Source organism: Talaromyces amestolkiae (assembly GCF_001896365.1).
Source record: "Talaromyces amestolkiae strain CIB chromosome Unknown scaffold2.1, whole genome shotgun sequence".
In the NCBI taxonomy this organism is placed as follows: Eukaryota; Fungi; Ascomycota; class Eurotiomycetes; order Eurotiales; family Trichocomaceae; genus Talaromyces; species Talaromyces amestolkiae.
The window spans coordinates 728,953-756,495 of NW_024468038.1; the positions used below are offsets into that span (position 1 = coordinate 728,953).

At 46.8% G+C, this 27,543-nt stretch overlaps 9 protein-coding genes across 9 annotated transcripts; 4 read left to right on the forward strand and 5 right to left on the reverse strand.

Moving 5' to 3' along the window:
• Positions 1 to 419: 419 nt before the first annotated feature.
• On the reverse strand, positions 420 to 7,346 carry BHQ10_001534 (uncharacterized protein; the record flags this gene model as incomplete). The annotated part of the gene is made up of 5 exons (XM_040873581.1): positions 420 to 750; positions 811 to 1,274; positions 4,598 to 4,732; positions 4,792 to 6,693; positions 6,756 to 7,346. 5 exons carry the CDS (start codon positions 7,344 to 7,346, stop codon positions 420 to 422), a joined length of 3,423 nt encoding a protein of 1,140 aa, XP_040730039.1.
• A 570-nt stretch (positions 7,347 to 7,916) lies between these two features.
• Positions 7,917 to 8,976, reverse strand: BHQ10_001535 (uncharacterized protein; the record flags this gene model as incomplete). The annotated part of the gene is made up of 4 exons (XM_040873582.1): positions 7,917 to 8,367; positions 8,420 to 8,815; positions 8,879 to 8,895; positions 8,947 to 8,976. 4 exons carry the CDS (start codon positions 8,974 to 8,976, stop codon positions 7,917 to 7,919), a joined length of 894 nt encoding a protein of 297 aa, XP_040730040.1.
• A 1,004-nt stretch (positions 8,977 to 9,980) lies between these two features.
• BHQ10_001536 (uncharacterized protein) lies at positions 9,981 to 10,784 on the reverse strand (the record flags this gene model as incomplete). Its single annotated transcript, XM_040873583.1, has 1 exon — positions 9,981 to 10,784. The coding sequence occupies one exon, from the start codon at positions 10,782 to 10,784 to the stop codon at positions 9,981 to 9,983; it is 804 nt and encodes a 267-aa protein (XP_040730041.1).
• A 799-nt stretch (positions 10,785 to 11,583) lies between these two features.
• On the forward strand, positions 11,584 to 13,100 carry BHQ10_001537 (uncharacterized protein; the record flags this gene model as incomplete). The annotated part of the gene is made up of 5 exons (XM_040873584.1): positions 11,584 to 11,756; positions 11,811 to 12,398; positions 12,448 to 12,543; positions 12,593 to 12,877; positions 12,935 to 13,100. 5 exons carry the CDS (start codon positions 11,584 to 11,586, stop codon positions 13,098 to 13,100), a joined length of 1,308 nt encoding a protein of 435 aa, XP_040730042.1.
• A 1,583-nt stretch (positions 13,101 to 14,683) lies between these two features.
• Positions 14,684 to 16,377, forward strand: BHQ10_001538 (uncharacterized protein; the record flags this gene model as incomplete). The annotated part of the gene is made up of 3 exons (XM_040873585.1): positions 14,684 to 16,003; positions 16,052 to 16,117; positions 16,171 to 16,377. The coding sequence occupies 3 exons, from the start codon at positions 14,684 to 14,686 to the stop codon at positions 16,375 to 16,377; spliced, it is 1,593 nt and encodes a 530-aa protein (XP_040730043.1).
• A 307-nt stretch (positions 16,378 to 16,684) lies between these two features.
• BHQ10_001539 (uncharacterized protein) lies at positions 16,685 to 17,647 on the reverse strand (the record flags this gene model as incomplete). Its single annotated transcript, XM_040873586.1, has 1 exon — positions 16,685 to 17,647. The coding sequence occupies one exon, from the start codon at positions 17,645 to 17,647 to the stop codon at positions 16,685 to 16,687; it is 963 nt and encodes a 320-aa protein (XP_040730044.1).
• A 1,306-nt stretch (positions 17,648 to 18,953) lies between these two features.
• BHQ10_001540 (uncharacterized protein) lies at positions 18,954 to 20,063 on the reverse strand (the record flags this gene model as incomplete). The annotated part of the gene is made up of 3 exons (XM_040873588.1): positions 18,954 to 19,183; positions 19,230 to 19,668; positions 19,725 to 20,063. The coding sequence occupies 3 exons, from the start codon at positions 20,061 to 20,063 to the stop codon at positions 18,954 to 18,956; spliced, it is 1,008 nt and encodes a 335-aa protein (XP_040730045.1).
• A 703-nt stretch (positions 20,064 to 20,766) lies between these two features.
• BHQ10_001541 (uncharacterized protein) lies at positions 20,767 to 21,585 on the forward strand (the record flags this gene model as incomplete). The annotated part of the gene is made up of 1 exon (XM_040873589.1): positions 20,767 to 21,585. The coding sequence occupies one exon, from the start codon at positions 20,767 to 20,769 to the stop codon at positions 21,583 to 21,585; it is 819 nt and encodes a 272-aa protein (XP_040730046.1).
• A 1,189-nt stretch (positions 21,586 to 22,774) lies between these two features.
• On the forward strand, positions 22,775 to 27,028 carry BHQ10_001542 (uncharacterized protein; the record flags this gene model as incomplete). Its single annotated transcript, XM_040873590.1, has 7 exons — positions 22,775 to 23,588; positions 23,632 to 23,786; positions 23,842 to 23,943; positions 25,729 to 26,161; positions 26,209 to 26,364; positions 26,418 to 26,793; positions 26,848 to 27,028. 7 exons carry the CDS (start codon positions 22,775 to 22,777, stop codon positions 27,026 to 27,028), a joined length of 2,217 nt encoding a protein of 738 aa, XP_040730047.1.
• Positions 27,029 to 27,543: the final 515 nt, after the last annotated feature.

A 27,543-nucleotide genomic window follows, 5' to 3' on the forward strand; every position in this document is an offset into this window, starting at 1 on the left:
AAGAATTTCGCATGCCAACTGGCTGGAAGAAGATAACGAGCCCAAGCATGAATTGTTGACTCACAATCACAATGAAACCCCATAAGTGGTGTGACAACTATCGGCGACTTGCCGACTATTTCAGGTCAGAGCCCGCTTCTTGGCCTGCCGTGCAATTAATCAGTTCATGTTTTCGATCGGCAAATATATTGCGAGTCTCTTCGGTCGCCGAGCAGGTTAAGACTATTTGAATGAACCCAGTTCGTCTAATTATGAAATCATGTATATAGGAAAAGCTTGCAAGCGTTTATGAATTTAACAGTCATGATATCAAAATCTGGAATCAGCTAATTCTAACATCTTCTCATGGAATGCCCAACTCAACAGACCATGCAGGCAACCACCGAGCACGCTTGCCGGCCATGCCTATGACAAAACTTCTATAACTGATTCTTGGGCCCATTTTCCAAGCGATTCGCATCCGCCCAATAACGCTCTTCCCAACTCGCAAAACTATTAGGTCTCATGTTCCGTTCCGGTGCTGGCATATGCATAGGGTTACCACTATACATCATGGATGGAAGCTGGACATGTCTTTCCCGAAACGAGCAATTGAGAAATGGGCGGAAAGTCGGTAGACAGGCACAGATCAGATAGGTACCAACTTCCGCTTGAGTGTAGATCTCGAGTGTGACGGCCGCCCAGCTGGGATCGGTGGTCGAGGCGTCGCGGTAGTAGTATATGAACCGGAGAATGGAGACTATAATGCCTCTTGACGTAAGGGGCTATTGTCAGCATAGCTTGTTGGTAGTATGACAGATGGTGACTTACAGCCCGCCCATTGAGAACGTCACTGCCAGCCCAAGTTTCATGCGATTATCCATCGTCGCTCGCCATATAACCGTCATCGGAAGAACGAGAATAGCAACATCACTGACGACGTTCGGCAAACTCTCATAGATATACAAATCATGTAGAGCCTGCGCATTTCCACAATGCTTCGAGTGTGGATGGTGTATGTAATCAAAATCGATAGCTGAGGGATGGCAGATCACGAATAGAGCGATGGTCGTACCGATAGTATGCAGGATGAGATATACCATCAAAAGACGAACGAAGAGATTTACGCGCAAGGGTTTTGGGAATACGCGATTGTAGAGTAATAGCAGAGCGAATTTGGGCACGTTGATAAAGAGGACGTATAGAACATCGATCACGAAGGAGTATTTGAATCCGATTACGAGTTTTTCTGGGTCGTTCTTTCTTAAGTATGCCGAGTGGTAGCCGATACCGCCCTGTTTGATATAGCCTAGATTCGTCAGTCTCTTTTCTAATTATAATTTAGGTATGGAGGAGTCGAACCGATCATGGTTCCTGCCATTCCTAGCTGTCCGACTAATGCGACGAGTATCACGACATCATCCCAACCTCGAACTTTATGATTGAGTACTCGAGTTGCCATGCGGAGAGCGACGAAAATGACTTGAAGCGCGGCAAAGACACCAGTAAAAACCAGAAGTCTGCCAGCACTGTACTCAATATCCATGATATACAACTCGGTCGAAGCCAAACTTTCCTGATCAGGTCGTGTGTAAAACAACTTTCAAGACATATTGAACATGAACAGTGCGTACCTTCGTAGATATCAAGTCATCGAGGATTCTTATCCGCGATGTCTGAAAGCCCTTTCAGTAGTTTGCATAATCAAGCAAGGCATGAGGATGTCGTTCCCAGGTCGGTATGACTGTCAACCGGCCTGACCAAAGCATGCAACCATTACTCAGATATCTTGTTAATCGAACTTGATGACTACGCCTTTTCAAGTTTGCAATGTGTCATTGAATTCTCTATTGGTTAAAGATAGACTTCGCGTATACATAGCAAAACTCCGAGTTAGCGTCTACAAGGTTGAGATTAAGTTGTAGATTAGCGATCTAGGGAATTGATTCTGCTTCAGAGCCCATCTAAATGACAAGATAGAAATTGGTTAGAAGAAAACGACGACGGGGGCGATCGTAAAGAACAAGACATACAACACGAGCATACTAGAAAAGCCATTGGCCTCTAAGATAATCTTACAAATTTGAACCAGGAGTGTACCACTCTAGTGATGTATTGTCAGCATCCATATGCCATATGGTAGCAGACAGCTGGGGCCAAATCGTGATCGACTCCAATGAGAATTCACTCCGAAACACGATCTTTCTTTGACAGGTTGGGGGCCAGATTCTTTACAAAAGTCGAGTTTGAAGCAGCGTTCTTGCTTGTTGGTGTTTTTGATACGAGGAATCCTACGGCTGAGCCTCGATACGAATTTGGCTGCCTAGGTTCTACATGCTCCTGTCTCCTTTGTCTTCTGAAAATGTGATAGCCGATCAACGACTTAGAAATACAGTCTAGGCTAATGCAAGTTAATTTACGGCATCTGACCTCAATAGAATAAATGTGTGTTGAGGACGTCTGGAGATGATGTTGCTGGGACAGTGTTTAATCTGCCAATTAGAGCTATGTCAATCGTGCCCTAATCCTATCCGCAAACGTATCGCATCTAAACATCGGTAAATCCAATTTCATGAAGCCCCAGGGCTAGCTATAAAACCCAATATGATCCTTAGATTATCAAATTCAGCTTATTTTTAAGGTACTAGAACATTTTATAGAGGAAAGGCAGTACCCTCTAAACCAGCATAATCCAGTGAGTACTATTCCTTCTTTCCTTCCTCAAGCTTTATATTCTTCGTAGAAAGGCACGCGTAGTTGTAGCTCATTCTCAGGTTTTGACAATTGTCACAGTTATAATATTACTGAAGCGGAATGAAAACGAGAAACCTGGATATGCGTTTTTCCAAAGACAGAAGCACCTCTAACGTCCAAGTGAGATGTAGGCTTTAAATAGTAGATAAACACCTCATTTGGTGTTGTGCAACTGTCTAGCGGACAAGAGGTCTGTATTGAACCAAAAGACAAGAGGTCTACCTCTATGAGTACCAACAAATAAGGTGTTTTTACTCTGAGCGAGCGCGGAACGGTATCTTGGTCGGTGATCCGGTGGCAACCAGATCAGTTTCTCTTGTCCAAAAAGAATCCAGCCATCAGATATCTCAAATTTCCGCGAAAATTCGTCCATTTTGTAAGAGTCATCAGAGTCAACATATGTTGTGTTCTCGTTCACGTGTACTTTCCTTTCCCAGGATTCAATGAAATTCTGTAGTTCTTCGCCTTCGATGTCTTGATTTTCCTGTCTCACTAGTTTCCCTGTTTCTGTGTCCCATACCTCCACGCATGGGAACCCGGAAGCTGCGGCTAAAAACCGACTGCTGCGAGAAAACCGAATCTCTCTAGTGTGTATTCCTTGGCTTTTCATCCCTTTCCTCTGAAGAATCACTTTTTTTGTTTGTAGATTATACACCATGACAGAGTCATAAAATCCTCTCCCCGCTAATATCTTGTTATTTGGAGAAAAGAGTAGTCCGACAAGACGCATTTTGTTCTTAATGGTGTGTGTAAGGGTGCTTGTGCCTGTATCCCAGATTTTGACTTCGTCATCCCCTATGCTTGTCGCTACAAAGGAACCATCGGGGGAATAGCTAAGGGTGTTAATGAAATCTGAGTGCTTATCTAGTTCGTCTTCAAATGTCCCAGGCACGATGTCCCATAACCGAATAGTTTGATCAGATCCGCCTGATACCATCAACTGGCTGTCTGAGGAAAAATTTACTGTGAGTATTGAGCGTGCATGGCCTGTCGCAGTTTGTAACACGGTCCAGGTTTTGGTCTCAATAACCATCAATAAATCTCTTTTAGAACATGCAATGTAGTTGTTGTTTGGGGAAACCGCATGTATCATCAATGGATAATCTGGTGAATTAACTGGGTGTGTGAGCTTCACTTCTCGTTTCAGGCTCCAGTCTTCTGTTTCCCAAACCAAAATGCTGCCGTTTTTGGAGCTTCCGTATAGGAACTGACCATCTTGAGAGATTTTTATCGATAAGATACCAGCAAACTTCAGCATTATGTGGTGTTTATCGCCAGTTTCTATCTGCCAAATGTCTATGCCTTCACGCATGTTTACAGCAAGTAGCGAGCTGTTGGATGCGAAGAGGAGTTCGAAGGGTAATTTCGGCGAACTGAATTTCCGTTTGAGTTTCCATGTATCAGTCCCCTTCTCCCAAACTCTGATTGTACCATCATCGGAGCCGCTTGCTAGCATTTGACTGCATGGGGAAACAATGACATTAAGAATTGCATCAGTTTCAGAGTGCACCAGACTCTGGGCTGAACGCCATGTTTCTGTGTCCCACATCTGAATTCCCCATCCACCCGCTGCTGAAAACAGATTTTGGCCATGTGAAGAGAAGCCAATCCATTGGACTGAATCACCGTATCGAAAACTCTGTAACCTCGGTTGAGTTACAAGTTCTCTTTTCAAAACTCCTGTTGCCGTGTCCCATAATCTGATAATCTGTTCGGCTGTTCCTGCCAAGAGCTGATCACTTGGGGAGAAAGTCACCGACATCACCTCACCTGGAATTTCGAGAGTTTGCAACAAGCACCCCCAACTCTTATCAACAACTGGGGGCCTCTCAATCCAGGGAGGGAGGAGCCCTGTACGCCGTACGAGGCTATCCGTTGGTGTAAATATAAGTGCAGAAACGTAGAGCTGTAACGGAGCTACAGTCACAGTGGGCAGGTTCTTTTTAATGAATCGCTTGCTGTCAAGCAGGAAATTGGACAATTCAGATTTTGAATGATGCTGAATAACGAGTTAGCCAGATGGTTTATAAAGGCTTATTGTGGTTAGTCTTGACTCACGCCTTCTAATAACAGCAATTCGGTGACAATCTGGAGTATCTCGGGTAATAGCCCTAGTAATGCCATAGCCTCGAGCCAGTGAAGAAAGTGGGCTCGTAAGAAATCAAGAATACCTGGGGTTTGAACGACTTTGCTCTCCTTTAGATGATATACCCAGTACTGACAACCATAGCGAATAGGTGATAGCGGATCATCTGACGGGGGCTTCACCTCCTCTGTCAAAATGCCAAAATGAGGAAGGTTGTATATATTCTGTTTCAACACTGCCTTGAGTCCTTTGAGTGCATTCTCGTAGACGTAAGCGTGAAGTTCCTTTAATGATTCCCTGCGAAGACGGTAGTGTCTTTCAACTAACCAATCGTGGGCCGTCTGGTGTATCAGATAAACAGTCTCGTCGCGAAGTGTCAGAAAAGATCCGCACAAAGTAACGGTATTTCTTCCAGCATTTTTACCTGGCTCCAGTCCAGAGAGTTGCTCTATCTCCGGTAAAGTTAAAGGTCGATTAGCCAGCATAGCTACGGCAAGAACATCCTTGCAGTCTGGATCGCGTAGCTTCTCGAATAGGAATTCATACAGCTTTTGAAGATCGCTGGGGATACGATCCAGAATACGTCTCCAATCTTTCTCTGGTGAATTTTTAAATCCCAAAATAACTAAAGAAGCCCAAATAAATGTGTTGCTTGCACGCTCGCACAATTGTTTTTCCATTGTAAGAACAAATTGTTTGTTCATGGCAAGGTCTCGGATTTCTGCCATCTTTCGACTGATATATTTGTTGATAAGGGGGGAAAGATCATGATCATCGAGAACAAGAAGACTGTGTTTTTCTGGTGCGTTACCTGACCGGCTATGTTTAAGGTCCCAGATGGGCCGACTAGTGATCAGCCATTTGACATGAGATAATTCTTCTTCACCCAGCAGCTCCTCCAGAAAGCTAGCTAGGAATCTTCTGGACACTTCCTCACACTCGTCAAGGGCGTCGATGAGGACAATAATGCGACCACAGTCTCTGAGCATATTGGTCATGACTTCACACCACGTGACAATTGAATTTCGATCATGAATGAACTTATCCCCTGACGAGGAGAATTTTTCTTCCAGATGCTTCATCAAATCTGGCTGTTGACAAAGTAGCATCCATACTAGGCTTCGAAGCACTGCTGCACCATTGTTTAGTTGATCGTCGGTAGATTGGCAGAAGAAATATATGAGCGCCGGGGGTTCTTCGAGTCCGGTTTGAAAAAGACAATTGGTTTGAATTTGCTTTATTGTGCCCAGCAGGAACATCGTCTTCCCTGTGCCAGCTTGTCCGCTGATCCATAGTCGTCTCGAGGAATTTTGATCTTCCCATTTTGCGAAAGCCTGAAAAACATCGGTCCCAAAGATCCATTCATAAAGATCGGCCATCGGGTCTTCCCTGAGCTTCGAGATCGTTCCCGCGATGTTTTTTGGGTCTACATGTCGTATAGCTTGGAGACGTTTGTGGAAATTGTTAGCCCTCTCCTGGACGTCGTGCTTCATGCTTATTTCTTGTATTTCATCATTCAGACATTCCAGTCTGTAGAAGTCACATTTCTCACGAAGGGCTTTTTCTGCGGCCTTAATATCGTCCAAATCACCTTTCCAATTGTCAAAACGTAGTGCCCCCCGGATCAACACTAAAATTTGACGGCGTTGATAAAAACAACAGACGCTCTTGATTTGGTAGAAGAGTAGAGACTGGTAAAGATTCGTGATACTCAGTTCAATGTCCGTGCGTATGTTCATAAGGGGGCTCTCATTCCTGAAGCTGCTCTGACTAAGGAGCTGGTTGGTGAATCTAGAGTACCATTCGATCCTGCCAACCACAAAGCCAACTCCATTGTAGAACTCCGCCCCGACTTCTAATGGCTTAAGGAAGATCTGGTAGTGCATCTTGTTAGACTATATACAAAGAAATATCCAGCAATCCGGAATGCACTTACATCGATAGTAGAAGAGATAATAGCCCAAGGCAAAGCAGTCTGTGGGATGTTTTTCAACGGAATTTCAATAATGCTCTTTATGGCTTTGACAGCTTCGAGTTTGTCCTCTGAATTCTTGATTGCTTTTTGGTACTTTTCGATTTTCTTCAAGCCCTGCGCGATGATTTCTTTCATTTGGTCTTCTCCGATACTTTGCTCGCCCACTTTTTGGTTCAAAATGACTGTGGACAACAATTGCTCATACTTAGTGACGTATTCTGCTTTCTTTTCGTCGCTCCTAAGGTTGCTGTAGGCTTTCTCCCAAAGAGCCTTGTGGATCGAAGTTGACCTCGATGCGAGATCAGACCCAGGAGCTACTACTGGATTCTTATCGTTTCCAACCTGAGTAGAAACGCTGGAACTGAGAGGATTAACTTCAGCAACTTCATCAAGAGCATTCACAGGTATCACGGTTGTTGATGGCGGTTGCGGCGAGCTACTTTCGGCTGCATTCTCTATCTCTACATGATGCCGGTCCCTAAAGAAATTCCGAGGGTTTGAAATTCTTTTCAGCAACCCATGAAGCTTCTTTTGCTGCTCAGTGTGCGACATTTTCATGAATCTTCTTCATATAATGTCCGTGCTAAACAATGTAGTCACAGAGAACTTGTGCGTGAAATTCTTCCAGAGAAGCGGGGGGCCGCCCAGTTCCATTCAATCATTTGCCTAAGTGCTCAAAGTCATGGAACATTATAATTGCTTTTTGCTCTGCCGCCCGAGGCTGGTGCGTGTGTGAGTCCGACCGGCTATCAGTGCCATTTGCGGTGTTGTCGACGTGCAACATGCAGCAGGCTGAGGAGGCTCGGTTCTAATTGCCCAATGATTCAGGAAACTGGGATGTGGGCGGAATGAATCAGATTATTTGTCAGTCAATCAAGGGAGTCCTAAAGTGCCAAATTCCTTCCCAGGCAGGGATATTGATTCGCCCACGTCAACTTTTCATGCACTTGGTGATACTGACTTGGTTCGATATAGAAGTGCATAAACAAGGATCTTAATGGGGAAATTATTTTCTTTGGAATAGCCTTGTATCACGATTAAAGGTAAATAGGACTCATTTCTCCAAGCTTGTCACTCGTCAACCTTAAAAGTCGGCATCGCCAAATGAATTCTTATAATAGCTTAAAGAAGAGCTTTAACGGCCCCCTCAACCGGCAAGCTGGGCAACTCCAACAACTCATTCGACACGTTACCCCCCTTATCAAAATCATTACCAGTGCGCTCGTCCAAAGCGGCCGCCTGAATAAGCGTTCCCACACCACTGAAATCACCCTTTGACAACTTCTCCTTTGCCTCGGTGACGGCGGCATCAAGATCAGCCTCTGTGACCTTAAATTTCTCGCCGGTTGCCTTTTCGAATGCAGCCAAGAGCTCGGATTGAGATGTTGTCAGTGTGCGAATGCGGAGGATCTGGTTTGCCGTTTTTGGTTCAATGCCTGGAGACAATGCCTGCGCAATTGCGGTTCCCACATCTCCCAAGTTGGTGGCTGAGAATTTGACGTCCTTGTACTTGGGGAATATTTTGGCTGTCTTTTCCTTGGCGTTGAAAGCGATGAATCCAACTCTCAGGCCCCTATCGTCAATTCAGCCATGGAACTTCAGAGTGAAGAAATGGGAGTACGCACCAATCAAAGAAAAATCCATTAAATACAACAGTCCACTCAATCTTATCCTGCTTACTCTTCAAATAATCCCTAATTTCAACTTTGGACCCCCATCCCGGGAAGTAATCCAATGCAAGTTGAGTGGTAGTATCAGAGCCGAATTCTGAAGGGAAGAATCGCTTCACACCGGCGTCAATAGCTGCATCAATGATCTTTTTCTGGTCGGCGATTGCGGAGCCAGCGACGACTGAGACTACGGCGTCCTGGCCCTTGAGTGCAGAGACGAGGGAGTCGTGGGTGTAGTCTGTTTTGAGGTGTTTGACGCCGGTGGGTGCCTGATATTTTGATTGTTCGCGAGAAAGGACCGAGACGGTGTACTTATGTGGTGATTGTACAAGGGCATCGACGATGGAGGGACTGTTGTGTGTTGGTACTTGGGGCAAGATTTCCTATTTGGGAAGGCTGTTGAAGTTGACAAACCTGAGGTTACCGCCGCCCTAAACCTGTTAGCTTGTTGTCATTATATCGGTATTTACAGAAAAGCTTACTCCGACAACAACAATGTTCTTGAAGGACATGGTGATAATTCTTATTATGTATAGATGTCGATTATAGGGCTCTTTGCGATAGAGATCAAGCTTAGTGATAATTATGGAGGTAATTGTTCACATCAATTGCTATCCGCGACAACAGGACTATATATACCCATATATAGCCCCAAGCCCCATCGAGGATTGACCCAAATGTCGTACATGAAAAACACCATAATCCCTCTGTATTGCCTAACTCACCCCACTTCGACCAGGTACCACTCGACTCCGTGATCTGAGGACATTCCCCTCCTTACACCTTACGACTTGACATAAACGAAATGCTTCGGACGAATTGCACCAGCTGACGTGATAACGGACCAAGTCTTAAACATGTCTCCGAACAAAATAGGATAGCAAGGACCTAATTTGTCAGAAGGAGAGAGCGAAAGGCCGGATTATTAGTAACTGCTTTGTAAGTTAGGGCTAACTCGCGGAATTGGTTCCGCTGTGGGATGGTTACCACAGACCATGCCTCCACATTGTTTCTCCGGGGGTGAATATGTTAGAGATCTAGAACAATTTGGATGCTTGATGCCATTATATAAATCGATCAATCATAAATCATTATTCGTCATTTACTTATATCCGAAATGGGAAAACAGCCATCATGTGTAAATCTGCCGACCACCCCAGCGATACTCAAACTTTGGCAAAGCACTGCTCAGTCGTCTCTCCACATCAATACAGTCATCAACCCTAAACTCAGAATCCTGGATACATCGAAGCACTTCTCTAATCACACATACAAAACTAGGCGGAATCGTATCGACAAGAGAGAGAACGCTGGTGTGGGTGGTTGATATTTCGTCGACCATAGCAGTGATTGTTCTCATTGCTGCGTGGGAATTTTCAAGATATTTACTTCTTTTTTCAGGTCTAAATTCCGAGATGATATTCGATTCTGTAGTGACGTAGTTGAGAATATGGGTGTGTATGATGATGAGAGCTCTGTTTTCTGTCAATTTCATATCAACAATTTAGTTAAAAACTCACCTGAGAAGGACGATAATTGCCGTGCAGTAGACGCCTCCCCTCCCCTGACTTTGATCCATAATGACGGCTAGAACAGTTCGAAGAGCACAGTCGAGACCATATAGTTGATTATATCTTGACTCAAAATCTGCCATGTCAAGCGCTTTAACAACTTGATCCGAAAGATATGTCGCCTGTACGATGCATGCGAAGCCTCCGGCATCACTATCGTCGGTTTCTGATTTAGCACTGGAGCCGACTCGCTGTCTAGGAGAACCCTTGGGTCGGTGACCGGTAGTATTGCGCGGTAGTCTTGTTGATAAGGGTTGCTTAAGGTCGGTTTCACATAAAACCGTCCTGTACATGTCAACTTTCCTCCACAGTCTCAGGGGAGAATCATACCTCTCGCAAATAAGGATGCTCCACCACGTATTACTTTTCTCTTGAGCTTCTAGATATTCCTCATCCTCCATCTTCTGCTCTGCCTGCGCAGTATCAATACGTGCAGCATATCCCATGCGTGCACAAAGACCAATCGAAGCAAATGCATCGTGTATTTTGCCGTTCGCATACTCGTACGTCGCCATTATCAAAGTGGCCTGAATCAGATGTAATGACGGCGGAAATGATGCTTGTACTAGGCCGAAAAGAGTCTTCGTGGTCACGTAGAGCGTTTCCTGATCAAGTGGATGCGCGGACGGAGGMACCAAATCTTGGTGGTATGTGATTAAACACATACTCAGAAGCAATATTGAGAATCCTGCTGGAGGTGGTGCGCCATGATCGCGTAGATATCGGTTGACACGGGAGCGCGACAGCATAGGGATGAAAGAATGAATACCACGAAAATACCGCGTGATAATGTCGTCTATATGTTGGCCTGATATTCTAATGATACTCAGAACACGAAGATATAGAGTGGACTCCACATTTGTCGGATGCGAGAGTAAGACTTCGGAAAGGGTGTTAGATAAGAGCAGAGAGGAGCGTATGATTGGATCAGTAGCCACATTTAGGGCTATACTCGGCTGCACCGGAAGTTGCTTTGTGTCTGGTACTTGATATTGGCAGTTTAACCTCTTTCTGTTACTTGATTAACTCCTTGTCTAAGAAATGCATGGAGTTCGTCTCACCGAGAGCAATAACTACATCGCGGCTTCACCTTGTCGCATTTCTTCTTGCGCAATTTGCAATTCACACACACGCACTGCTGTGTACTATCCGCCGACCTCATTGTATTATAAGATTGATTTGTAATGGATAAAGTAACAGTCAAAAATATACACAGACGTGACAAGAGGAGGAGTGATATTGACTGACAAATCCGGGCGCCGACAAGTGGATCTAGTGGCCGCCAAATCAGAGACCTCTATTGGACAACTTTCAAGCAAACTTATCGAAGGAATCGGCTTATTAATGCATCACGCCAATCATCGTCGCTGACCCATTAGAATGCGCTATGCTTTCAAATATGATTGGCTGAACAGCGATAATCTTCAGCCCTATCTGCAAGCCCTAAGCTCTTAGGGGGCAGAAATGAGTACTATAAAGGGGGTGCGACCCAGCGTGTCGAGGATGATAGAGTATCATTCAACCTGACCTAACCCTGGAAATTTCAGTATGACAGAGACAGTGACAGGGACAGAGACAGAGACAACGGCACAAGCACCGGCAACAAGCAAAGAAGCCCCTTCTAGCGGGCCCATCCTGCCCCCAGAGGAAGGTGTCCAAGGATGGCTTTGTGTCGTTGGCTCGTTTCTAGCCCTGTTTGCTACTTTTGGGTTCTTGAATGCGTGAGTAATTGATTCTTCCACTAAAGCAAGTCATCACTAATCTGACATGAATAGGATCGGCGTCTTTCAAACGACCTACCAAGAAACCACTCTCAGCTCATACACCTCGTCAGACATTTCATGGATCTTTGCAGTCCAGCTATGTCTTCTCTGGGCTCTCGGACCACTTTATGGACGTCTTGTTGACACCTACGGACCGAGCCCCGTAATCTATCCTTGCAGTTTTCTCTGCGTCTTCTCACTATGCATGACCAGTCTAGCGGACAAATACTACCAAATATTCCTAGCACAAGGCTTGGTGTTTGGACTCGGTGCTGGAGGCGTCTTTACTGCGGCCATGGTTTGTGTTAGTCAGTGGTTTGTCAAACGGCGCGGATTAGCGGTTGGCATTGCGACTAGTGGCTCTAGTTTGGGCGGAGTCGTATTTCCTATCTTCGTCAACCGAGTAATTCAGGATGTAGGATTCAACGGTGCGGTGAGGTATACGGCTCTATTCATTGGGATTATGCTAGCTGCATCCTGCATCATGGTACGAGGGAGATTGCCTAAGAAGCCGTGGAATAACAAGACGCCTTGGTTCGATGTGACGTTGTTCAAGGATAAGCCATTTGCTTTCTACACATTGGGATCGTTCCTCGTAATGTCTGTTTTCCGTCCTCCGAATCTCATGTTTGATACTGACAATTCACAGGTGGGGACTTTGGGGTCCCTTTGACTTTATTTCGAGCATGGCGCAAGCCAAGGGGTTCTCTCCTACGCTTGCCCTTTACCTAATATCTATCGTCAAGTACAACTTACCATAAAATATGCATCATTATTTACTGACCAGATTCTAGCTCAACTTCTATACCCGGCCGTATTATTCCGCCTCATCTCGCAGACCGCTTCGGCCATTTCAACGTCATCACGCTATGCTGCGCGTTGATCGGAGCCTCCATGCTTGCTCTCTGGCTACCATTCAACTACCACCCATCCCATGCCGGGATTATTGTTTTTGGCCTGGTATACGGTTTCGTGAGTGGATCATTTGTGTCTCTACTGATGCCCTGTGTGGCCAAAACGGGAAGTTTGGAGACTCTCGGTCAACGATTTGGGACCTTTCAGATAGTGATGGCTGTCTCGTAAGGAAATATTTGTATTAAATTTCTGCTAGTAAATTGCTGACTTTTGCTCTCTAGATGCCTCACTGGACTGCCAATCATGGGCGCCATTCTTAATCGACAAGGAGGAACCGATTTTTCAGGCCTGCAAATCTTTGCCTCGGTGACTGCGCTGCTCGGTTCTGGTTTCCTTGTGGCGTCCACTTATCTTCTGTCTCGCGTACGAAACACTTGGAAAGTATGATCCAGCAACCTCTGGCTGGTGTGAAGATCAGTCTTTGGTACCGGTCATAACAGAAGTCAGCCCTAACCCTAGCGCTGGACCAGAATTGTGATTTCGGGTCTAAGCACTTGACATTCTTTTTCATCGGGTTGCTTTTAAGCATCAAAGATATTGTCCGTATGTAGATAATAGTTCGCTGATGATATTAGTAGAATATCGAGGCGGTGTGTAACCTCAAAGCTGATTCAAGCTTGTTCAGATTGAAAAGGCTAGCAAAAGAGATAGCGATGATGACATCATCGTAGCCGATGTGCCAATTCCAATTATCGTCCACAGGATGAAACATTAATCAATATTACCACAAGCATTAATAATGATATTCGCCATCGAGTGACGGATATCCCAGTCGAAGCCCATTCCAACAGGGATGATGCTGTCAAAGTGATTGTCAGTAACAAGGCGCTCTGGGTGGGAGATACGTAGGTGGAGTCAGTCGGTGGGCATACAGATCCTTCAACGGCGTACGTCACGACTTTAGACCTTATTCAACTGTGCCTGCTTGGGTACCTCTTTCGCCCCAGTGTGCCCAGTGGGTACTGGAAATGACCGATACACTCTTTGTATTCATCTGTATTCAAGCCTGTCTACAAGAGCAGAAAGAAGAAGATGGAATGTCTGGATAGTATCGGGACGGCCCCGCCCGAGCCAGATCCAAGTTGTCTATTTCTACTTACATGTATGTGTTACTTATGTACTTCGTATATCTACACAATAAATATGTACCTGGACTAAGATAATACCTATCGATCGAAATGATGATACGGCTTGAAAGATCTAGCCAGACATGCCTGACCTGTACGTAGTAAGCCCAAGAGTGGGACGATCCACCGCCCGCTATCATGAGGTGGCTGGGGATGACCACACTGGCCAGTGACCTCCGCCTCTGACCTCTGTCTTCAGTCGGACTGGGTACATCATGTTGCAGACAGGCAGGTACAAGTCACGGCATCCAAGTAGGGTGGTACATATTGTACCACACAGCTAAGTAGGAGTACGTACACGGAAGCGCCCTTTGATTAGGGTCAGCGTCAACTGGCTTGACGCCCAACCGCAGAGCCTCTGGTTTGGTCTGGCTACGCGAAATGAAACAGGAGTCTGCATGTGGTGGATCAGAGTCAGTCATTAGAGAAGCGTTCTCAAATAACTTTTAACATTTAAAACATTTCTACATAGTAAGTTCTTTCTTTCTTCGTAGGTTGAATTATCGCACCCCGCTCCTGCCGTCCGCATTGACGATTGGCAATCGACCAMCCCCGCCACAGTCGCTCAGCTGAACTCTTCTTCTTTCGCTTTCGCTCTTTCCTTTCTATTAATTATTCTTTTCTCTGTCTTGTGCTTGATTTCTCCTTTCAAACCGATCTACTGCTCACCGTGTGGCTGAGATTGACTTGCTTACATAGCACACATACAACAATACACCATCGTTTATACACTGTTCGTGTCCATTTGTTACATCATATATACCGCAAGTTGCACTTTACCGAGGCTGTTGCTAATATTCTACTCCAGCTCCTCTACCGCACAATCTCTGAAAGCAGCTCATCATGCCCCGCCGACGCTGGGTCGTAGACGACGAGTCCGAGTCGGAGTCCGAGTTCTCAGAGACAGATGTTTCCTTCACCCGTCCTGGAGGTCGTACATCCGTCAAGCGTCGCTCGTTTTCACGAGTTCGTCGTGACAGCCCCAACTCTAATGCCTTTTTGACTCCCGCTATCATCGCTCCTCCCCCACGCCGCTCTGCCTCTACGGGAGGTAGACGCCGCCGAGGAGGGGACGATCCAATTGTGGTGGTTGACGTTCACAACGACGTCCACGCCAAACAAGACTACCGAGACGCTCATCGCAACAAGATCGATCAGCGTCTCGCACAACGTGAAGACGACATTGACGAAATCGACATTATCCGCAGTCGCCGTCACCCCAGAATCGTCGCAGACATCCCCGCATCTCGCACCCCGTCCCCCCGCCAGCAACAGCGCGATTGGGAAATACTCATGGACCAGCGCATCCTCCAAAAGAATGACGTTCGCCAGGACATGGAACTTGCCAAGCAGCAACAAGAGATTGAACGCTTGGAGCGACAGCTAGCCAAGAGCAGAGAAAAACGCCGCGAAGAGCCGCATCATGGTTCTACCTCCCGTCGCCGACTCGCTGAAGAGGAAATCTGGGAGGACGAGCTTGCCGAACGATTGCGCAAACTTGACAGGCTCGAGTCGTCGAAGCGCACAGAAGAGGAACAAAAGCTTGCTGATTATCGCTCCAAGGTCAAGCGACTGGAAGAAATCGAGCGGGAGCAGCGCATTGCAGAAGAGCAGAAAATGGCCGATTACCGTGCTAAAGTCAAGCGACTCGAAGAAGCAGAACATAAGGCGGCTGAAGAAGAGGAAGCTAGACGTTTGGCCAAGATCAAACGACTGGAAGACATGGAGCGAAAGGCTGCGGAGGAAGAGGAGGCTAAACGTATCGCACAAGAGAAACACTTGAAGGAGATTGAAAAGAGAGAGAAGATTAAGGCTGAGAGGGATAGAATCATCAAGGAGATCAAAGATGAGGAAGCCCGAAAGACCCTGGAAGAGGAGCAACGCCGAAAGGAGATGGCCGAGCTCAAGAGAAAGGCCATCGAAGAATGGCAAAGGGCCGAGGAAGCTAAAAAGATGAAGGAAATTGAGGAGCAAAAGGCAAAGGATAAGGAATTTAGGGAACGACTGAGAGTCGAGTTTGGATATAGCGAGGAAGAGATTGAGAAGATGCTCAAGAAGAAGCATGAGCAGGAAGGGAAGGGGGAGAAACACGAGCACCACCATCACGGCGGCGGCGCAGTTGTCGTTTTGGAACCTCCAAAAGAGAAGACGACATTCATTCGGGTAGGTCAACTCTTCTACCAAGAAATGGCTTTGGCTAATCATAGATAGGTTCACCGCAAGTATTTGCTTCCTGCAACATTGGATGCTTTCAAACTTCCATGGGACTGGGATGATGTAAGTTATCAATATCCTAATATCAAGATGAGTCAACAAACTAACGGCAACAGCGTGACGGAAACTACATCATCATCAAGCAATGGATCTCTGAAGATTTCCAAGAAGAACTATTTGCACACACTCGTCGACTTCGCGGCGGCAAGCTCATCGAGGAGACATCAACGACCCTCACCGAACTCAAAGTCAACGACCGCAAGCGAGATAAAATGTATCTGGTCCGGAAGAAGAATCCCGGCAAATCGTGGATCTTTACTTGATTCTTCTGCGTTTTGGGACTGACAAATGATTTGATGGATTGAGGGAGTTTTTTTTTTTTGAATGTTTGTGTAATGAGATATGACTTTTTGATTCTGCTGCTGTTGGATTTGAGGTTTCTCTTCTCTTTATTACTCGCTTTGAGTAAGAATTCTGTTTGGACTATTTCTTTTCATTTGGAATAATTAGCATGGATATATCGATGTTATGATACTGAATATTTTTTCCATTTACCGATTCCAGTGACGTCCAATTTTTATTGTACAGAGAAGAGTGGCATTCCTCGTCTTCAGACATCTATCTATAGGTCTAAATCTTCATCTCCCTGGCCTGAGCCTCCCACCTCCTCTCCGCCCGCATAATCAACTCTTCATACACCGTCCAGGCCAGCGCCGAACTTATCGCCTTTCTCCCCATCCTCAAACCTAACCCACTCATCAGACTCCTTCCCCCATCCTCCTTGATCATTAATCTGAGCGCATGGATCATATTCCTGTACTTCCCAGGCTGAAGTTGGATGCGCGTCTTGACTGCATCGAACGGGTTGGTGAGCGCTGTTGCGAGACCAGCTGCAAGCGCGCCAGAGGCGAAATTTATCGTCGTCGAAGACGTATTATTCGTTTTATCCGAGGAGGGAGTAGAGGAGGAATGCTGTAATCGCCCAAACGTCCGCTTGAGCTGCTCATAAAACGCAACATACAACCCGGCATACGGCGCATCGCGCACAGCCGTTGCGCCGAATCCAGCGAATAGACCTCTCACTCCTTCCGTGCGGACGATATCCTTCGCTGCACCGGCAAGACTGCGGTAGGCGTAATAGTCTGATTCGTAGCGGACTTTGAGCACGGTGACGGGCATCATTATAAACCCAGCTGTTGTCCTAGCCACGGCACCCGTGAGTAAGTTTGCCGTATGCGAGAGTTTCGGTAACGCAGATGATGTGTTTTTCGTGCTGCTGCCGTCAAGAAGTATCGCCGCCGGCCCGCGTCGCGCAACTTCCTGCCGTAATGCATTCAATGAAGTGAAATACAGCGCAGATCCGAATCCCGTTCGGAGTGCGGAGGGAAGTGTGCCGCGCCATAGATTGCGGATCGGGTTTGGAGAGGAGAGGATTGTGCGGATTGTTGCGACGAGGGATGCGGTTCGTTTGGATTGTTGTTGGACGCGGGTTTTGAGAAGGTCGGCGGGTTGGAGGAGGATGGAGGTGGTGAGGCCCGATGCGAGGCCGGCGGCGAAGTGGAAGGGTGTTTTGGATGCTGTCATCTTTAGCATTTTTGACTTGCTCGCTTTGAAAGCTAGGAGGGGACTGACAAGTGGTTATTCTTTTGGTTGTCGCTGGAGGCGGCGAGACGGCTGGTGGTGGTACATGCGACATGTTCAGTTTCCCTCGCCTTGTTGTGATCTGTGGTTTATAGAAGCAAATCTAGGCTGCTGGATGTAAGATTGCGCCAATTGGCAGCCCAGCTGACGATTATGCTGCGGGGTCTATGATATATCTCGCCAAAGCATTCATTGTGGTGGCATGTCGACAATGGAACAAAGAACGTAGATCAATCCGGGGATGAAGGCTGTGACAAAGAGAAACTCCACCGATCCGTGGTATTAGTAACAATGATACAACGAGTGTCAGTGATAATGATAACAATGTGTTGTTGTCTTTTATTCCTCCGAATAGAGCAGAAAGCAAGTATGTGTTAAGAGGTCGAGATGATCAATAATCCAGCAAATTGCAAAAAGACGTAATGCGAGTTCCGAATCGAGCTGTGCCGATTGGCCCACGCGGATGCAAGCGGAGATCTTAGCAGCCTCACGCACTAGGCTGCTTTGGGAAGGTATTACCCAAATAGGAACTGGGCTTCCTTCGAGGTAGTTTGGAGCAATACGCTTACTTACTGGCTTCATAATCCATAATAATTCACAGGTCTTTCGTTCGAATCTCCTCCATCAAATACTTTCTGAAGTCATCAAAGGACATGTCTTGTCTGTGTTAGATGACGAGGACAAGTCTTTCTTTTACCTCTTTAATTCATCACTGGTCGAACATTCGTCAAGCGTGCAAATCTCACACCAGTAAACGTCCGTTGCGAAGTCTTGAAGAACGGAAGCATCCCTCGATTTGTTCTGATAATTAGGAAAGTTCGCATTTGCTGTTACATACGATTGACATACTATACCAAGCAGTTCAACTCTTACACGTTCAGTATGTCCTATAAGGTGATTTTAGCTGATATGTAAGCTACATTCATGGGATCTGTATCATTCTTGTTTCATATCTTAAAGCGATCAAGTGAAAACATTGCACCCAGAGATACGTCAGGTTTGAAGAAAGAAGCACGAAATGATGGACGGGTAGAGCATAAATATCGTATCACAGGAGTTCAATACGGCCGTGAAGAAGTGTGGATTCCGGGATCGACAAACTTATCGTAGGCAGAAAACGCGACTGAGGACGTCATCTCGACAGAGAATTCCCATGCCCGTGGGACTTGTATGGACGGGGTGTGGGTGACTGTTGGATGGTCGTGAATGCCGGGTTACTGAATTTTATTCATATATATGCGTTTCACTACTAGAACAACTAGTACTGCATCGATGCTCTCATGCGGTTATAATCTCCCTGGGTGATGGGCTCATACTTGGCCGGATTTCCTTCTGTCACACATGTCGGAAGACACTCTATGAGCGATGTTGGATCGGGCGCAAGAAAGTACGGAATTGAGTATCTCTCTCGAGTCATTCTTTCCGGTCCTTGGAAGCGGTCTTTGAGTATTGGCAATGTCACTCGATGGTTCGTTGATCGAAGATAGTCTGTTATCCAGTCAGCGGCGAAAATACCATGTGTTTAAAGTCGTACCGTTGCTCCACCTCTGTAATAAATCTCCAACATTCATAACGATTGCATTTTTCACTGGTGTTGCTGGAATAAATCTCCCGGGCTGGGCAAGATCCTCAACCTCCAACCCACCACAGTCGTCTTGGAACAAAATCGTCATGGAACTCCAGTCAGTGTGCGCAGGCATGCGAGCCATGGCTTGACTTTCAATTACATCTGCTGGAATAGACGGGTAATGCAGCAAGCGGAGCTGATTGTTATGCCCGGAATGCTTGCGTACTAGGTGATCTTCATCATCTAGTCCAATACCAACAGCTATGGCGCGTAAGACTTCGGATGCTGCACCGAAGCAGTCCCAGTAAAAGCGAGTCATAAAATCTCTAAATCCGGGAAGAACTTCTTCTGGGATCCATTGATTGGGTTGGTCTGAATTGTTGTCGCTTCCCATGTCGTAGCTTTCCTAGCTCCGCTTATCAGCTAGGTTTTACGACACCAAATCTTGGGATATATCCGCACCTTAAAATCTTTAACTTCCCGTAGTTTTCTCACTAGTTCCTCGTCGTTCCCCTCACTGATAGCCTGAGATACTTTCTCCAACCCAGGCCATGAGTAGCCTCGATGCACCGCCCATCCTTCTGGATGAGGCGCCTTAAGTTTATCCTCCGGACTCAGTGCAAAGAATTCACGTGACCATTCAAAGGCTTCCTCTAGCAATGAGTCTGCTAGCTTATGGTTTGTGATGTACACAAATCCGACCTCCTTGCTGGCCTCGACAATCTGCTTTGCAACTTGGATGCGCGCCTCCTTGTTGGATGTCTGTGTCCACGCGGAGAAGTCAACGATGGGGATAGACATTGTAGCCACGATTCGCTATTGGCTGGTCATATATCAGAATGCAATGAGACTTGACTTTACATGGATCGCTCGATGCCACAATTCAGCTGTGTCTCGATGTCTCGGTCGTTCTACAGACGGGAGCCCCACCTGCGGCTTATGAACTACTACGAGTAAGACTAATCATCGTTGATGTATATAATAAGTACTGCAGAGTCGCGCTGAAGAAGAAAGGCTGATGAAGTATATTTTATCGCCATCCTCAATTGGCCTATGCTTTCAGTTCAAGCCGAAAGAAGAAAGAGTCTTGGCTAAGACAAAAACGACGTGGACTTGGTCGATGATGTCGCCGAGTGGGCCGGTTGCCGTGGCAGGCGCCGTCAATCACATCAGCTAACTAATTAATAGGGCCGCAATCTGAGCTGGCAGCCTCACCGTCTTTCATCCTCACTCGTCCAAGTCTTGCTAGGATATTCAATCGCTAAAGCTCTAAGTCTTTGGATACAATTGACATTTTGTGTCAGAGTACCATCGAGTATCAACGACGTTAAAGCAGTCAGATATCGAAACACGGTACCTGACTGTTGACGCCAGAAAACGGTCTGGGCCCCACCAACAACAGATCGAACTTCAACGCAACATTTACCATCAAAGATAGAAGACGGCCGTTTTCACAGCAGATTGGCAACATCATCAATTGACGGGTGGTAACCCGGCCGCAACTATGAAACAATCTCTTCTTTCCCTCGCGACACTGCTCATATCCTCATCATGGTGTGCGGAGCTCGAAGTCGCACCCTTCACTCACCCAGCAACTGCCGCTGCGACCGCATACCCAGAATTCGCTCGAGACTTTGATTTCTTCAAGCGAGACGGCAACTGTCCCGCAAATTACAACACCTGCTCGAACGAGGGCAATTCGGGAATATGCTGTCAATCAGGGACAACATGCACGGTTGACGGGGCAAATAACTACGCTTGCTGTCCGACAGGAGCAAAATGCACAGGAACGCTGGGAGCGACTGCCACAGGTGGTGGTAATGGCAACTCGGCATCAACAACATCGACTGGGTTTATGTTCCCACAGGGCACGTCGTCAACGACAACGACGACATCAAAAGCGAGCATAACAGGGTCTACAGTACCAGGTGCAGCCTTCCCCTTTGTGTACATCCCGACGAGCTTTAGCAACGCCGCCAGCTGCAGCTCATACTACTCCTTTTGTCAAGCAGAGTACACCAGCTGCATAGTCTCGCTCGGAGGACAATATGGAGTGACTGTAGCGGGCGGTAATGGAGGCGTGACGGTTGCAGGCGCTACGGCTGTAACATCTGCTTCGGCTGCGATTTCGACATGCTCGAGTCTAAGCCAAGAAGCTTGTTATGGGTTGCAGCAATCCTACTGTACAGCGTTTGGCACATCGGGAGAGACGACGACGAGCGGTGGTTCGTTTGTTGCGGGAAGTTATGCGCCGGCTCGGAAGTCGAGTCTACATGAAATATTGCTCGCTGCGGCAGCTGGAATCTTGGGAATGTTTTTATGAGGCTAGGATGATAGGAGATTGACATGGCTGTAATGAAGCATGGGCAATTGGATGTTGTATCTTTCGAGTCTTCTTTTGCTTCGTCTATTGTATATGCACAGAGGCGTTGGTTGTTTTTATGATTTAAGTACATATGGTCGATATTGAATACGTATCTGGTACGACACGTGCTTTGGAATGCTGAGTACGGGGTAGTGAATGGAGTGTGTCGATCTGGAATGTAGAAATAGCCTAATCCAACATACAAGGTAGAAAATGAGGCTACAGTCAATGTTTACACGGTCAGTCGCCGGGCCAGCTATCGATAAGCCGACCGGTCGGCCCACTTGCGGGGGTCGATCATCAGTCATAAAGCCTGTCCAGACAACTTTCAAAGTTGAATAATTTAAATGAGAATGAGAGAAATCAAGCGGTGACTTCTCAAGACATGATAAGCAAGCTAGTCAAGAGCACGAAGTATGCAATGCAAGATACTTTCGTGCCTGACAGCACCACCAATTGACAGCAAGCTGCTCCATAGTTAGGCTTGATTGTCAGGAGCGGACCCATAATTATAAGCCATACTTGCATTCTAGCAGAACGATGCAAAGATGGAAGCATCTGAAGTAAATCGGCGGTCAAAGCTGATGACTTGTCTAGGTGAAAACGATGCTGGCTATTCCGTAGTTGGACCCGGCCGGCCTTGCATCAAGCCTTGAAGAGGGGAGGGGCAGCATGGCCAACTCACCGAGTCATCTTAACCTAGATTACTCTCGGAAAGTCCTTCATCATAGCGAATGTACGGGGTCTACCAGAAAAAGAAGAGAAAAATCCAGCCATCACATTATTTCTCCCGAGTCACTAGTCATAGTTTATTTTCTGAAACAACAGCGAGAATCAAAGGTTGGTTGGTGACTTCGGATAGCATCGCGAAATCGGGTGGTTGGTGGTAAAAAAAGAGGCTGGGAAGCCGACACCCAACCACGATAACACCACCACGTGAATTTCTACTGCCTTTTTTCATTCTTGGATTCTTCTTCACTTTTTCTTTACATTCCACTCAAGGATATACGCTTTTAACAAAAACCAACGTCGCTACGATTGTTGTCGTGATATCTCGAGTGTTTACTTATTTTCGTGCTTCGGGACACTGCTTGTTTATCACCACTGGAACAACACAGTCTGTAGCACCTATCAATCAACGAACGCAATGCGTTCTTTTTCCGCCATCTCCCTCCTACCGCTGCTCGCTGCTCTATCGCAACCAGCTCAATCACAAATAGTCACAGCCTCGCCATACGATGTGGCTCTAGAGCAACGTGACTGTTCCAACCCATGTGGTTACTACTCACAACTCTGCTGCACTTCCTCGCAAAAATGCATCACCAACAGCCTAGGTCAGGCCGAATGTTCCAACAGCGATAGTAATTCCGGCTCTGGATCGTGGCAGTACTACACCACCACATACACGCAAACAGATCTTTCGACGGTCACTTCTGTCTACAGCAGCTATGTCACTACTGCACCATCCTCAACGACTACATGCGCTACTTCCCTTGGTCAATCTACCTGTGGCACGACATGCTGCAGTGCCTCCGAGACCTGCGACAATGGAGTCTGTGTAGCTGGCGTCTCGTCCGAGGAATCAGCAACCGGCACAGCGACACCCGCGACTCGGCCAACGAGCAGCGGCGCAGAGACCGTCACAGCGACTCAATCAGCCACTACAACTGTAGGCTTTATCGCTCCCGTCTCCACGAATGGCACCACTGTCATCTCCGAAGCGCACCAGGGCGGCGGTCTCAGCGGCGGTGCCATTGCCGGAATCGTCATCGGTGTTGTTGCGGGCGTATTCCTGTTAATCTTGCTATGCGCCTGTCTGTGTATTCGCGGCATGCTTGATGGTCTACTCGCGCTTCTCGGTTTGCGACCCCGACGACGCACGGAAACGACTTATGTCGAGGAGCGCATTTCGCACCATTCCCACGGCGGCGAGGCACCGCCTCCAAGACGGACGTGGTTCGGTACGAGGCCATCTCGACCAGCTCGGACTGATGACAATAATAGATCTGGACTGGGTTGGTTGGGATGGTTTGCAATCATTGCTGGAGCAGTGGCATTATGTCTGGGCCTTCGGAGACGGAGGAACGAAGAGGAGAAGAGCGAGTACAGTTATGGTCCTGGCAGTTCTTATTACTACTACAGCGACTATTACAGTGGCAGTAAGCAATCCCCTGTTTTGAGCTATATTGAAGCATGATCTAACACAACAATCAGGTAGCGAACAATCAGACGATCGACAGACGCGACAAACCCGCGACTCGAGAAGATCTCGATCCCAACGATGATAGACACGCTGCACTCGCTGCTTTTACGATCGTATACATATTGCATGAAGGCGTTATGAATTTCTCCTGCTCAGACCGGATTGTCGACCTGGAAGTGCTCCTGAAGATTCTCCTATCTTTTCCTTCTATGACTTGCATGTTTGTTTTTCTTTCGATGTTGCCAATGACTGATGTAAATATTGTGTGAATGATTCAAAATAGGTTTGATGTGATGGAATCTTGGGACTTGTGTATGTTAGCTTTATGACCGGAACGAGAATGAGGATTATTGAAGATATCAATCCATCATCAACTTTTCCAGATGCGATGCAATGCAGAGAAGGGTGCTTATTCGGATTCAAAAAAAGAGTGCATGAAATCTGTATTGTGATTGGCTGATTCTGCATGACGATACGCTACACGCATGTGGCTTAGTGCCACCATATCAGGTTAGTGCCTGTTCAGACAGTCATTGATTTCTCTTTTCTCCTGATCAAGATAATTTGCAGAATCTAAGAAATAGCCATGAAATTATTAAGAGCACTTACAACACACACTAGAATCAACTCCTGGCACATCCGCCGATCCCGTCAAGACTCGAGAGTCGAGACTCGAGCACATCACCCCGGACGAAAGATGAACACGGAGTAAAAAGACGGAGAAAGAAATCTTACAGGCTGACGAGCTGAGAGCTAGACTGAGTAGGGGCCGAAATCGAGCGCCTCCCACGTAGATCGTCGAATGAAGATTTATCAGCAGTGCGTACGTAGTACGTGCTCGTGCAGGCGGCTGCAATCAAACACCACGCTGTGAGCGTTCAGTGTTGTCAGAGTACTTTCATATCTCGCGTATCATGGTGACGCGATGCCGTCATGATTGCAGTTGGCATACATGCTGAAAGTAAGTACCCGACGGCCTCAAAAGCGACGAAGCAGGGAGAAAGTATTGAGCCCCAAGAATTGACATGAAAATGGACAGGAAGAGATAGCGATTGCTGGCCACTTGTGTATACCAATACAGCAGAAGGTATACTGAGACTATCACGAGAAAATATTTGCACCCAGATCAACAGAAAATACAGCGCCGATCAACGCAATAGTAGATATATATACAGACGTCTAGTAGTAACCTTGGGGGTCGAAATGAGACTTAGCCAATAATCAGAATAATTTATTGACTTCTCAGTCTACCGACAGTCGAGCTATTTACGAGTGATGTTGTTGAATAAGTTAGGAAAAAGGAAGCAGCGATACCGGCAAGCATACGTGGGAAACTGACATCACGCTGAGAGCAACACACGCTGTGTTGGAATACTTACCACGGTCAAAGCTATCTAATAAGTAAGCCTAGAAACCAGAGACCTGGCTTGGCTGTGCATTCATGTAATGACAGTCGCTGAATAAAGGACCAGGCTCGAAAGACGCGTGGGTGGGAGAGGCAGCCAGCGCAAACCGCCCCGCCTGGCGCTAAGGACATCCCGAACTCACCGATCTTCTTGCGTCTCGGCACTTCTTCACCTTCACACTCCCACCACCCATCTTCCTGCCACCAACAGTGATTAGTCCTCGTCAATCTACTCACCACTCGCTCACCAAGTACATTTGTTAGGATCTATCTCGTTTCATGCATCCAACAAACAGCCCATTTTACTCCTGACAGTGGTATCCGATCTAGGAGCACATTTACGATTTTCTTTTCTTGGCTTTTCTTGCAACCTCGACTCGCTCCCCTCGGAATCATCGCACAACTCTCCGACAACCCAAAAATCGCTTCGCTTCTACAGCGAGTCTGAGCAGCCATGTTGCAGACTCAGACTCAACACGTTTTTTCCCATCAGCACCAATATCCGCAAGCCGAGCCGTCTTGGTTGCATCAGCAGCAGCAACATCACCAGGCCCAGCATCATCAACAGCAGCAACAGCATTCATCGCTCGCCGCTCAACAACATGCCCAGGCACAGGCTGCCGCTGCCGCTGCCGCCGCCGCTCAGCAGCAACACTACAACCGCATCGCAATGGCAGGGGGAAACGGATCTGCCGGTGGTAACCAGGCACAGGGTTCAGGCAACAACGCGGCAGGCTTGAATGCAGATGGCTCATCCCTTTCGGCCGGTGCTGGTATTGATGGAAACATAAGCGAAGAGAGTCGCAAAGTCTTTATTTGGGTCGCAGAGTTGCTCGATCCCAACCGACGAGAAACCGCTTTGATGGAACTCAGTAAAAAGCGCGAACAAGTCCCGGAACTCGCTCTTGTCATCTGGCATTCTTTCGGTATGTTGTTTGATTTTCTTATTGAAGTCTCAACTGACTTGTCATAGGTGTCATGACTGCGTTGCTACAAGAGATCATTTCCGTCTACCCTTTATTGAATCCTTCGCAGCTGACTGCCGCTGCCTCGAACCGGGTCTGTAACGCATTGGCGCTGCTCCAGTGTGTTGCGTCACACAACGACACTCGTACTTTGTTTTTGAATGGTATGTTTTCACCATCTCGCTGTAGCCAATGACTAATCACGATTTGCTCTCAGCACACATCCCGTTGTTCCTCTACCCCTTCCTCAATACGACATCTAAATCTCGTCCATTCGAATATTTGCGCCTGACTTCCCTCGGTGTTATTGGCGCGCTCGTCAAGAATGATTCCTCCGATGTGATCAACTTTCTTCTCACAACCGAGATCATTCCTCTTTGTCTTCGCATCATGGAGACCGGCTCAGAGCTCAGCAAGACTGTTGCCATTTTCATTGTTCAGAAGATTCTTTTAGATGATTTGGGCTTGAATTATATTTGCGCCACATATGAGCGTTTCTACGCAGTCGGCACGGTTTTGAGCAACATGGTCACTCAACTTGTTGAGCAGCAGACCGTACGACTACTAAAACATGTAGTCCGTTGCTTTTTAAGGTCGGTTTGCAAGATGGCCAAGATACAATATAATATTTGCTAACTGTGGATTAGACTTAGTGACAACAGCCGCGCTCGCGAGGCCTTGAGACAGTGCCTTCCAGAACCTCTCCGTGACGCGACTTTCTCTTCTGTCCTCCGCGACGATGCTGCCACTAAACGTTGCCTGGCGCAGCTGTTAATCAATCTGTCGGACAATGTGGATGCTGGAAGTGCTGCCGGTGCGGCTATGTAAACGGACAATTTAACGCATACAATATCCTCATCCTAGAATGATGGATTTTTACGATCTGCATGGGACGGAATCGGCGAACTCGGATTTATGTTTCTTCATTTGATCTTCTATTTGTCCTTTTCTTATCGGATTTACTACCCTTTCGGAAACGAGGCGCGAAACTTGGCCGTCAATACTCAATCTTTGTGATCGAGTCATACATTCGATTTGACACACGCGATGGCATGTTTTTTACGGATACGGCTGACTTGGCAGCTTCGCATTGCAATCTGGAAGACTACTTACCTCGTACGCATATGCATCATTCTAGGATTGTTTCGTTGGTTGGATTTCCTCGTGAAGGGTCGGCTTATCCTATACATGATTCTTCGGGGTGCTCCTGTTTTATTCTTGATCTTTGCTTCCCTTCTTCTCTGCATCATACGGTTATTGTGTTCATTGATATTTCACTTACCCTCCTGCGCTATAGAGTTCCGCTACACGAGAGATACCAGGATGTCTGCTTTTGCATTTTG